The 12,219-nt window shown below is 49.0% G+C and overlaps 1 protein-coding gene across 3 annotated transcripts in view; it reads left to right on the top strand.

The window, feature by feature from the left end:
* Positions 1-3,487: 3,487 nt before the first annotated feature.
* Positions 3,488-12,219, top strand: part of Prss40 (protease, serine, 40) — an 8,813-nt gene continuing 81 nt past the window's right edge. The window contains exons 1-5 of one of the 3 annotated variants that reach the window (NM_001108209.1): positions 3,488-3,684; positions 4,315-4,477; positions 6,905-7,179; positions 8,111-8,280; positions 11,783-12,219. The exon at positions 11,783-12,219 is cut by the window's right edge and continues 74 nt beyond it. In NM_001108209.1, coding sequence (NP_001101679.1) covers positions 3,504-3,684; positions 4,315-4,477; positions 6,905-7,179; positions 8,111-8,280; positions 11,783-12,124 — 1,131 coding nt within the window. In that variant the 5' untranslated portion in view covers positions 3,488-3,503 and the 3' untranslated portion in view covers positions 12,125-12,219. Of the gene's footprint in view, positions 3,685-4,141; positions 4,478-6,904; positions 7,180-8,110; positions 8,281-11,782 lie in introns of all 3 variants that reach the window. The other 2 variants (XM_039083559.2, XM_063267143.1) reach the window with 2 other exon arrangements.

Below are 12,219 nucleotides of genomic sequence, written 5' to 3'. Positions count from 1 at the left end.
AGCATTTTGTCACAAGGATAGACGCTAAGGACCACATGAAGCCTCTTCTATGCACACAGCCCAGTATCCCTGTCCTCATCCCTCCCTGCTTGGTTTTCTCTGCCCCAGCTGCCTCAGTTCTTTTCCATTCCTTACATGGTAGAGGACCCTTGTTACCCTGGGGCACTGCTCTCCCTTTAATCATCCACTCCATCATCTCTTTGCTCGAGTAACTCTTCTTCTGAAATGTCCCTGGACTCTCAAGACCCCATTCCCCTTCTTCAGAGTAATGCACTACCTTTTGTCCCTTCTACAACATTAGCCCACAATTCATCTTAATTTCTACTTTCATGGTTCCCAGCTTCACTATCAGGATCTGCTTGGTAAAGGCAGAATTGACTCTAGACTGCAGTTCACCCCAAGTGCCTGACGTAAGAGGCCAGTGTCAGACTAAAGCTTAAAACGTCTCGTTCTCAAGACCAGTGAATTTAAACAAGAGCAAAAGATGGGGAGAACGGGCTAGAGAGGTGGCTCAATTGTTGAGAGCCCTGGCTACTCTCAAAGACCTGAGTTCAAATCCCAGCACCCATGTGGAAGCTTACAATGATCTCTAAGTCCAGCTCTAGGGGATTTGAGGTACCCTTTTCTTTGGACCATGAGCAACAGAAACACACGGTCCACTTACATGTAGTCAGGCAACATACTCATACACGCAAAGTAAATAATTCTTTGAAAGATCAGAGGAAAAATTCTAGTGAAAGGCTATATTGAACAGAGTTTGAGAAAGGCCAGACAAGGGGGCTGAAGTCTGAGGTATGAGTGGGGGTTAGAGTGCCATCGCTCTTCTAGAGAACTCCAGTACACTTCCCAGCACCCATGTTGGTGGTTACCTGTAACTCCAGCTCCAAGGGACCCCACACTTCCGTTGGTCTCTGTGGTCACTAGCACTCTTGTGCACATACACATAGTAAAATTTAAATAAAATATTTTTATTAATATTTAAAAAGAAAGGCCCTTGCTGGGTGTGGTGGTGCACGCCTTTAATCCCAGTACTGGGGAGGCAGAGGCAGGTGAATCTCTGTGTGTTCAAGGCCAGCCTGGTCTATTTAAACCCTGTCTTGAAAAACAAAAGCAAACAAGTCCAGAGAGACCTGATAGTCCCCGAGAGTCACATTCGCTTCGTCACGCAGGAGGGAGGGAGTGACCTAACTTCAGAGCCACACAACCAAACTCAGTACTTACAAGCATGGGCCAGGCGCCCAGGGGGCTGGTGGGCTGGAGGAAGCCTGGAAGCAGAAGTTGGTGCAGATGCAGGGAGGGAGAAGGCTGCTCTTCCGAAGCCACACACGGAGCACAGCATGTGTGGACTGTGACAGACACAATGCCAAGCTTTGCCTGACATGGCCGTTAGGCTTGGTGGACCTTCCCTGCTCAGGCACCTTGAGAATCAGCAGGTTTTTTCATGCATGACTATTAGCTGCTAAAGATGGATTAATTCTGGCAGCTCACGAATCCCTTCATTATAATCGTTCCCCCAGCTCCTGCTTACTCCTCTCTCAAGCCTCCACATGCTGAGCTCCTTTCTGTGAGAGCAGCCTGGGATTTCATGTATATTCTGAACCCGTTCTGGGTATTCAAGCCTCACCTCCTGTCAGCCTGGTATGCACAGCTGGAGTCAAGACGATGAAGCAGGTGTCCTTTTTGAGAAACCCACACCTGCATCTTACCTTCTTGCTGATTATTATTATTTTTTTCACTCTTAGCCCTCATGGTTAACATTCAATTAAAATTAAAAGTCTGAGTTAAAATATCTTTTTATAAACTCCTACTTGGCTTCATACTGGCTTATGCTATTTCTTTTCTTTTTCTTTCTTTCTTCTTCTTCTTTTTTTTTTTTTTTTTTTTTTGCAGTGAAGTCAAGAATGCAATTTCTAAAGATTTAAGTTCCCCCAAAGATTAAGAGAATTCCTCAGAGCAGTTCATGGAACAGTGTCTCTCTCCCTAGTGCTACTAACAAAGGAGACATCAGATATGAAAAAGAGATTTTAAAAAAAAAAGTTGTACATGGAGGCTGGAGAGATGCCTCTCAGTGGTTAAGAGCATTGACTGCTCTTCCACAGGTCCTGAGTTCAAATCCCAGCAACCACATGGTGGTTCACGACCACCTGTAATGAGATCTAATGATGCCCTCTTCTAGTGTGTCTGAAGACAGCTACAGTGTACTTATAGATGATAAATAAGTAAATTTTTAAAAAAAAAAATTAGTGTTGTCACAAAAAATTAAGAGACAGTTCCAGGGGCTGGGGATTTAGCTCAGTGGTAGAGCGCTTACCTAGGAAGCGCAAGGCCCTGGGTTCGGTCCCCAGCTCCGGAAAAAAAGAACCAAAAAAAAAAAAAAAAAAAAGAGACAGTTCCAAAGTTGAAACACGAATGAGGACAAAACCAGAAAAATTAAAGTATATCATAGGGCTTGTGAAAGATGTAACTTACATATAATATGTATATGACTAAGTTTCCTATAATTAAAAAAGGCTTGACACAGGTCAAAGTTAAATACACTGGTAAGGGACTAACACATAATGTCCTGTTTACAAACAGTTGCAACTTACAGCAGCAATGGTTACATACACAAAATGAAGTCAGTTAAAAATTCCAGCACAAGGGTTGGGGATTTAGCTCAATGGTAGAGCGCTTGCCTAGGAAGCGCAAGGTCCTGGGTTCGGTCCCCAGCTCCGAAAAAAAGAACCAAAAAAAAAAAAAAAATTCCAGCACAAAGACGGGAGGAGCTGCTGAGACCTAATTCTAGCCAGGAGTTGGGCAGTTGGTGACCGATGTGGGAAAGAGAGTCGTTTTTCTTTTGGAGTGTGGCCACTGGTAATTTTCTCAGATAAATCCACATCCACATGCATATGGGCAACACTAATTGGACTCCGTGAATGAATGAATGAATGAATGAATGAATGAATGAATGAATGAATGGGATTGAAATAGGATGGGAGTTCTTGAAGGGCATTGAGGCTGTGTGAAGAATGAATGTGACCAAGATCGTTGTGTAGAAGTATGCAAATTTTAAAGCCTCAACAAAAAACATTTTTATTGGAGAGCTTTGGTAATAGCTCAGTAGTTAAGAGCACTTGCTGTTCTTCCAGGGGACTCGTTTGGTCCAGAGACGCACACTGGGCAGATCACAACTGCCTGTACTTCTGACTCTGGATTTGGGGCTGACCAGAAGGTGACATGCGGTTCTGGGTGAGGATGACACTGTGTTTTGAGCGCATATCGTAACAGTATGAAACAGAGAAACTCTGGGACATGGTGGGCGCTCCGCCCACCCACCTACCCTCTCAGAATTGTTTCGGTGAAAGCTGGAGAAGAGGACAGTGGACCTAGGTTTTTGCTCAGCTTCCACGAGGGAAGTCTGGGTGGGCGAGAGGGGTTCCCTAGAGGCAGTTTGCCAGCGTCAGCGGTTGTCTGCACGTGCTTTTGCTTCTGCCCGGGACCCAGACACAGCACGACCAGATGCCATGTGGGGCGCCAGGGCCCAGCAATCGGGCCTGGTTGGGTATGGGGCGGCCCTGCTGGCTGCTCTGCTCGGGTTGAGCTTTCTGTCCCAGCATGCTCTGGCCACAGAACCCACCGACGTCACCAGCGCTGCGAATAACACAACCACCCAGACCGGGAAGACCACTCTATCCTTGTCAATGGGTAAGGAGACAGGAGCAGGAGTGACCTTTAAAGTAGGGGGCAGGTTTCCATGGACTTCTTCCTTCTCCTCTCCTTCCCCGCTTTTCCTCCCCTTGGTCGGGAGAACCTAAAGGCCTTTACATTGAAAAGGAGGGGCTTGAGACTGGGGACCTATATAGACGGCCCTCTCCTCTGCTGGCTCTCACCCATTGACCCTATCTTCTCAGTTCAGGGTTCTCTTAGCTCTGCACCATCATGGGTTGGGGTGGGAGGGCATACCCACCCAAAATGACCATGGCCTTGAAAACTGATGGCCTCTGTCAGCTTCAGCTTCTGCCTCTTCAGAGCTGTCCTCCCTAAGTTAACGAGTTCTGAGGAGAGCTTAGCACGGCCCTCATTCTCTTCGCCCCCACCTCTGTTCTGTGAGACTAGTTGAGAGGAAGCCTTGGTCTGATCCAACTCTTCCCCTGCCATTCAGGGTGCTCATTGTCACATGAGCCTTGCCACTCCACTCCTGGCCTTGGGTACACCCACCTGAGGACAGAGAGGGGAGACCACTGTGCCCCCTGGATCCTGCTGATGCTGACATTTGGGGCACCAAGCGCAAGCATCCTAAATACAGGTGCCTCGCGGCTGGGATTGTCTCCACAGTCTGTGGCAAGACCCAATTCCAAGGGAAGATCTATGGTGGACAGATTGCAGGGGCCCAGCGGTGGCCGTGGCAGGCCAGTCTGCGCTTATACGGCAGGCACATCTGTGGAGCGGTTCTCATCGACAAAAACTGGGTAGCCAGTGCTGCCCACTGCTTCCAAATGTGAGTGTTCCCTCCCTGGCCTCTTCTGTTGGGAAGGGGTGCAGGAGAGAGCCATTAGGACAGAAGAAGAGGCATGGAGAATAGACAGCAGCCATGTCCTTCTAGGTTGTGTTCTGGGGTAGCTCGCTGCCTGGAGTAGTCCTCTGTGCTGCTGCCCCGACCTTGAGTGGTGTCTTTCACCTAGATTACCATCCCTGCTCATCACCAGACAGTATCTTCTGCCAGTCTGGGTCTCCTACTACAGGGTTTCTCAGCCTGGGGATGTCCTCTCCCCTTCCCTGAGACTCACCTAACAAGTGTAGCTATCATGGTGTTATACACATGACTTTTAAACAGCTAACTGAAATCCTTGCCTCAGCTGGACTGTAATAGTTCAGGGAAACAGATCTTCATTCTGTAGTGGTCAGTCTCCTCTTTTTCACGAACCTCAGGGATGGAAACTTCGTTCCATTTGATATATTTCAGTAACTCACTTGCTTACCTCGAGACAGTGCCTGCGGACGGCAACAGGCCTGGTTTCTCCTGTAACTACTGTTACTGTGTCCTAACCTAGTGGGACACAGTAGTAACTGAAAGTGACCATCAGAGGTTCCTATTCCCAAGGTTGGAAATGGTTGGGATGCATCCTGCATTCTCTGGCCAGGGCTTTCTGCAATTCCATCTAGGGCATGGTTATTGGAGGCTCATGTGGGTTCAGGCTACCCTTAGACTGGAGCATAGTCCTCTCCAGAGGCATCCAGGTACTGTGTGTGTGTGTGTGTGTGTGTGTGTGTGTGTCTGTGTGTGTGTCTGTGTGTGGTATATGTGGTTGTGTGTGTGTGTGGTGTGTGTGGTATGTGTATGGTTGTGCGTGTGTGTGGTTGAGTGTGTGTGTGGTATGTGTGTATGTGTGGTATGTGTATGGCTATGTGTGGTTTTGTGTGTGTGTGTGTGTGTGGTGTGTGGGTGTGTGTGTGGTATGTATGTGGTGTGTGTGATGTGTATGGTTTTGTGTGTGTAGTTGTGTGGTGTGTGTGATGTGTATGGTTTTGTGTGTGTAGTTGTGTGGTGTGTGTGTGTGTGTGTGGTCTGTGTGTATATGTAGTTGTGTTGTGTGTGTGTGTGGTGTGTGTGTGTGTGTTTGTGTTTGTGTGAGGTATGTATGTGGTCTGTGTGTGATGTGTATGGTTTTGTGTGTGTAGTTGCGTGGTATGTGTGTGTGGTCTGTGTGTGTTTGTGTGTGTGTAGTTGTGTTGTGTGTGTGATCTGTGTGTGAGTGTGTGTAGTTGTGTGTGTGTGGTATGTGTGGTATGTGTGTATATGTTTGTATGTGTGGTATATGTGTGTGGTTGTATGTGTGTGGTGTGTATGTGATGTGTGTATATGTGTGGTGTGTGTGTGGTGTGTGGTATGTGTGTGGTGTGTGTGTGGTTTTGTATTGTGATATATGTGTATGGTATGTATGTCTGTGTATGTGTGTGTGGTTGTGTGTGGTGTATGTGGTTGTGTGGTGTGTGTATATGTGTGTGTGTGTGTGTGGTGTATGTGAGGTGTGTGTGTGTGTGTGTGTGTGGTGTGCCTGTCTTTCCTACAGTGAAGGGTGCTACTATAGCCACAGCTGGAATTACCCATGTACTAGCAGAGTCAAACAGATGTATCTTGGGCTCACTGTGTGCCCAACGGGAGCGAGGAGGACAAATCTGGGTTCACACATATGCATCTGGGTTTACATACATACGCTGGCATCCATGTGTATCAGGCCCAATGTGGAGGGTCACCTGGAGGATGTGTGAGAAGCACCTGTCAGGAAAGTGAGCAAAGGCCCCATCCCATAGATCAGGAAGGTATCTCAAGAAGCCATGAGACATACAGATGGAGGGTCCCCAAAGAAAGCGGATTCAGCCATGGGGAGTGGGCATGGAAGAGAGCTCCTCATGACCACGTAGCCTAGAATACAGTCGTGTTCCAGAAATGGTAAGTTTTTGTCTATTGTCCCATTTCCCCCATAAATGTACCTCGAGTGCCCATGGTTATGGTGAGATAAGAATACAATCTTGAGAGGATCCAATGTCTGAGGTTTGGAGTATAAGTCGTGCTAAGCAGGAGGCAGGGTCTTTAAGGAGGCCATATATGTATAAGACAGATCTGGGCAGGGTTGAGTGAGATTTTCCTCCTCCCAGAGGAAAGGGTTCAGTTTGACGGAACTCTCCTGGTCCTACCCAATCACGAGATCGACAGCCCTTTGGATTCCAGGGTATCCGAAGCCTTCGGTGTCCTCAGCTGTGTGGGATCATCCTGCCCTTCAAGAGGAAAAACACCCATGTATTAGGAAAAGGAGGAGACACCTAAAGGGAAGAAGAGACAGGGTCTGGTGGCCTGCGGGACAGGTGGACAGTCAGGGAGACAGCGCTGACCTGACACTTACAGCTCCTCCTCCCCCTGCCCTAGGTCTCGAAACCCAGGGGACTACCAAATCATGCTAGGGTACACCAAACTGAACAGTCCCACCAGGTATAGCAGGAAGATGTCAGTGAAGAAACTCATCGTTCACAAGGACTACAACAAATTCTACCCCCAAGGAAGTGACATTGTCCTGCTGCAGCTGCATTCATCTGTGGAGTACAGCTCCCACATCCTCCCCGCCTGTGTCCCCAATAAAAACATAACGATCCCCAAAGAGAAGGCCTGCTGGACAAGTGGCTGGGGGAATCTCAGAGAGGATGGTGAGCACAGGTGAAGGCTGGGAGGCGGGAGGGCAGTGGTTGTGAACCCCAGTTTCCCTCGTTCAAAAGCAATCTCCCCCTTTCAGATTAGAAGTGTAGGCTCTGTGACTCCAGGTTGTGTCAGGGCAGACAGGGTCTCCAGGTCAGGCCAGGGGATGAGAATAGAATCACAGGGAAGGCATGGCCTGGGGCAGCTCTCACAGCAGAGAAGCTGGCCTCCCTAAGACTGAACCTTGAGCCACCCTCTCTCATGACCTCTCCTGACCACGGTTGCTGTGCTTGGGGACAGGCATGGGTTTGCTGCCTACAGGCTACCAAGCCCTAGGTACCCTTGAGGGATGCGTGCCATGGCCCCTGAGTGCAGTGAGCCATGCTGCTGTCCCTCTGCTCCTGTGGCACAACCCCAGGCCAGATCTGTGAGAGCAGCTGGAAACAGAACCCCTGTCACCATCCCCAGCTGCTCCTTCAGATAGACTGGTCCTCTTGCCATTCTCCTGAGCGTTTCTGGCCTGTGTCCTAGGCCACTGCTACACTCAGGCTCCAGTGTCCCTGCCTCCAGCTGGGGACCCCCCCCCAGACCAACCAGAGCAGTTTGAAAGTGGAGCCCCTTCCTTCCTTGGCTTGTGTGTCCTCAGGGTATATGTAGTCTGGGTCCCCTTGCCTGGTGAGGAGGCTCTGCCTGGGGCCCCACTGTGGTTGTCCCTAGTGTTCCTCAGCCTGCACCCCGGGACCTTTGCAGTTGTGGTGACTTTCTGCCTGGTCCCGCCTTCCACAGAGCCTCATGCTTGCACTTGCAAGCCATATCCCCTGGTCACTGAGTGGCTGCTGTGAGTCCCTCCCTTGCTGCTGTGGCCTAGAGTGGCTGCACCCAACCCAAAAAGGGGGAGCTGGCCGGGTGGGGTGCGTCTCACATCTGATTCCCCCCTTCCAGTGCGACTTCCTTTGCCTAATGACCTGTATGAAGCCGAGCTTATCATCATGAGCAATGACGACTGCAAAGGATTCTTCCCACCACCAGTCCCGGGATCCTCTAAAACCTACTACATATACGATGACATGGTGTGCGCTGCTGACTACAGCCTGACAAAATCCATCTGCTCAGTAAGTGAAGCCTGCTCAGGCGACTGAAACAAGCTTGCCACTGTTGTACCCTCGTGTTGTCTAAGCCCCTGTCCTTCTGTGTCTTCTCCGGACCTTGTCTCCTCCATTTGTTTGTGTCTTTGGAAATGGCCGTCCCTTGTACCAACTGAGGGCTATTTAGAAATTAAGTCAGGGGGCCCATGAGAGGTCTGAGTGGGTAAAGGCGCCTCCCCCAAATCCTAGTGGCCTGAATTTGATCTTCTGCTTTGTCCCGTCCAGCGGGTCCAGTTATTCAGGGTCCCGAAGAGGCTTTCTACCTGTGGGTCAATGGGGGTAAAGAGAAGAAGGAGACCAAGCAAAAGTTCCGTTGTCAAGGTCTCATTTATTAAGAGAAATGTACAGCATTTAAAGCTCTGAGGCAGGAATAGAAGCAGGAACTGAAGCTTAGGGTGGGGGAGTATTGGGAAGTGCCCAAGGATATAGGGTGAATCACTAAACTGCAAGATATCCTCCTTAAACAAAGAAGCAACAGTCTTTTGGGGACATGTTCTTTGAAAAGATCGAACCCTTCTCAGGAATCTGCTCAGGGACATCCGGTGTTTTGCTCAGGCTGAAACATCCTGTGATTGCTCCCGGGGTCTTCCTGGGAGAGGCTTTTGTCCAACAATCTCATAATCTTACAGCAGCTACCTACGGGTGAGCATCTGTGGCCATACAGCCCAGAGTCATGTAGCCACCTTGAGCTATGCAGTCACAAAGCGGCCAGGCCCAAATTCAATACAGCTCCCTACACTGCTTGACCTACGTGGTAGAGAGAACCAATCCCTGCAAGTAGCCCTCTCTGAGTTGTGTACACATGCACACACACACACACACACACACACACACACACACACACACACAAACAGATGAATAACATTTCATTTAAAACAAGAAATTGACACATGGATGTAAACAGCACCCAAAGCACTCCCTCATACCCCTTCCCTTTCCCTCACTTCTAGATCGGTTCTGTCTTGGCTATAGACGCACTATGGCTTCACTGCTGAAACTTGACCTAAGCATGCATCACACAGGGTTTTGCCTGATTGCTTTTTAGCCAATGGGATGCTATCCAGCCATGGCACTGTAAGGATACACTGCAGTCTTCCTTATTCTTATCCTAGTGGCATTTGGCTGTTTGTATGAAAGGTCTGTGCAACAGCATTGTGCTAGAGGGGTCACCGTGCTTGCAGCAGAAGCACACTGCACCTCATGGTGTGCATGCGCTCCTGTTTTGCACACACTCCAATATGGTTCTAGTGCCCTCCCGCCAGCAGCAAAAGGTTCAGTTGCTCCCCACGGCAGCAGTTCTTCGGAGTTCACGCCCACTTCGTTTAGCCATTGGATATGATCTCTCTTTTTCTCATTCTCTTTGGTTTTGTGTTTTTACGTTTTGGAGTGTGTATCCCCCGGCTGACCCAAAACTCATGCTGCAGACCAGGCTGCCCTCAATTCACTGAGCTCTGCTTGCCTCTGCCTCCCAAGTGCTGGGACTAAAGACGTGTGCCACCACCGCCCAGGTGTGTGTGACCTTTCATTTGCATGTTTCCAATGGCTAATGAAGGTGGAAATGTTTTCGTCTATTTTTCCGATTAATTCACAAGGCTGTTTTGCCACCCATGGGATCAGGTGTCTTTCAGAATGATTCACAGGAGCTCCTAGGATTGGGGCGTGAATGCATCACTAGTTTGTTGGGGTGCAGTCTGTATTTACATTTAACGGTGGGGAACCAATGCAGGAGAAGAAGTGGGGCAGTCAGAAGTGTCCCACGTGGCCTATGCTTGCTCTGTCTCTCTTGTCTTGTTCCCTTCCCTTGGCTGTCCCCTGGGCTCAGAAACCTATGACTTCACACCTCAAGAATGCCGGATAATTCTCAATGTCTCCGACCCAGCCAGGCTCACCCTGCAGTGTCGGCACGCGTCCTTCATGATCCTAACCCTCGGTGAGCCCAGTCCGTCGCTCACTGCTCCTCAGCAGACGCGTCTTTGCTCTTTTGCTCCCTTGGTTTCTCCTCTTCCCAGCACTAGCGCCCACGACCTATCTTCCTGTTCCCAACTTGTATGTGTGCTGTCGTTGCTGGTTTTGTTTGTGTCAAATCTGCTTATGTATTCATCTATCATCTGTCTGTCTGTCTACCTATCTATCATATCAATTTATCTATTTTGTTTGTGTCGAATCAGCTTATGTATTCATCTATTGTCTGTCTGTCTCTTTGTCTATCTGTCTAATCATCTGTCTGTCTATCATCTATTTATCTACCATTGACCATCTGTCTGTCTATGTATCTGTCATCCAATCATCTATCTGTCATCTATCTTTTATATATCATCTATCATCTATTTATCTGTCTATCTGCCTGTCTATCTAGCTATCATCTATCTCCCATCTATATATCATCTATCATCTACCTATCTATCATCTAATCATCGCTCTTACTGAACCCTGCCTAGACCAGGCCTGCAACCCTATCTCAGGGGCTCTAAAACCTTTACCAGGGCCGCTTGCTTCCCTACTGAACACTTGTGTCTCTGCCCCTAACGGGCACAGTCAAGCCTATCTAGTCTTGGCTCAGAAAAGCCCTCTCAGGGCCTGGTTTGTGCATCCCCTTGAGAGCTCTTCCGTCATCCGTGCAGCCCACTAACCCTATGTAGGGTCTTCCAGTGTTTGCCCACAATCCACTGTGTCTCCTGAGCGCTCTGTGAACAAAGACTGTTTTGACATGTGTTACAGCACAAGGTTGGCAGAAACTGTGGTTTGAGTTTTTGTTTTGTTTGTTTGTTTGCTCTTTTTGGGTTTGGTTTTGGTTTGGTTTGGTTTGGTTTGCTTCTTCCTGATCTTACTTTATGGCCTATGGTCTGAGGGACCTTGCCTCTCAGGTCCCTGCTGTGCTTGGAGTCCTTGCCTCTTTCCTGGAGCCTCACAGCTCCCCATGGTTCCACCCTGACAAGCCCCATGTGATGGCTTTTTTTCTCCACTCAGCACATCCTACAGTTTAGCATCTTCTAAAAGATGCTCAGTCAAGGGACTGGAGATTCCCTGGAATCCTTACACTAAGCAAAACACAAAGGTACGTGTGGGGATGCTGTGATGGGGGACAAGGGATGCAACCAAAGGTTACAGAGCCCGGCCTCCAGGTCAGTTAGTCAATTAGCAACCCTTTGGGACTTCAGAGACATCTTCCACATAGACAGCAGGGCAGAGAGCCCATATCCAGCTCCAAGACTCTCCACCAAATGGTGTCCAGGGTTCCATTGGCAGTTTTGTGGAATAGGACTCCAGGGCCTTCACTGAAGATACTGACCCAAGGGGCTGCCTGTGCTTGAGATTTTTGTTGTTGTTTTGTTTTGTTTTTTAATTGCTTAAATGGTCCGGATGAGGTACACAGACAGCAGAGACACTTGGTCTCCATTTGTATTCTCTCCAGTCAGCGTGTGTCCTTCCCTAGATCGCTATTCCCGTTTCGTGTCTTCTTTCTTCTCAGGGAGATTCTGGGGGTCCCCTCGTCTGCCTACTGGAAGGCTCCTGGTACGTAGTAGGGCTGACCAGCTGGAGCTCATCATGTGAAGACCCAATATCCAGCCCCAGTGTCTTCGCTAGGGTCTCCTACTTTGACAAGTGGATTAGTGATAACAAGAAAGCATCAGGTGACTCAAAGCCAGGGGAGTCCTATAGGCCCCCTCACCATCAGAGACCCCCGAATAATCCAGGATCCCCTGAGAATGAAAATCCCGAGGACAATAACGAAAACCAAGATGCTATCACCAAGCTGACAGTCTGCCCAGTCCTGCTGCTCTCTCAGCTCCTCCTACAACAGTTGATTTAAATCAGGAGTCCATGATGGAGCCACAAGGCCTTGGACAGCCAGTATGTCCTGTGAGCCGCCTCACCGGGCACTGTCTTCCACACCTCAATCTGTGG

This window comes from Rattus norvegicus, chromosome 9 (assembly GCF_036323735.1).
Source record: "Rattus norvegicus strain BN/NHsdMcwi chromosome 9, GRCr8, whole genome shotgun sequence".
In the NCBI taxonomy this organism is placed as follows: domain Eukaryota; kingdom Metazoa; phylum Chordata; class Mammalia; order Rodentia; family Muridae; genus Rattus; species Rattus norvegicus.
The sequence above is the reverse complement of the archived record's forward strand: the minus strand, read 5'-3'. Positions and strand labels throughout refer to the sequence as shown.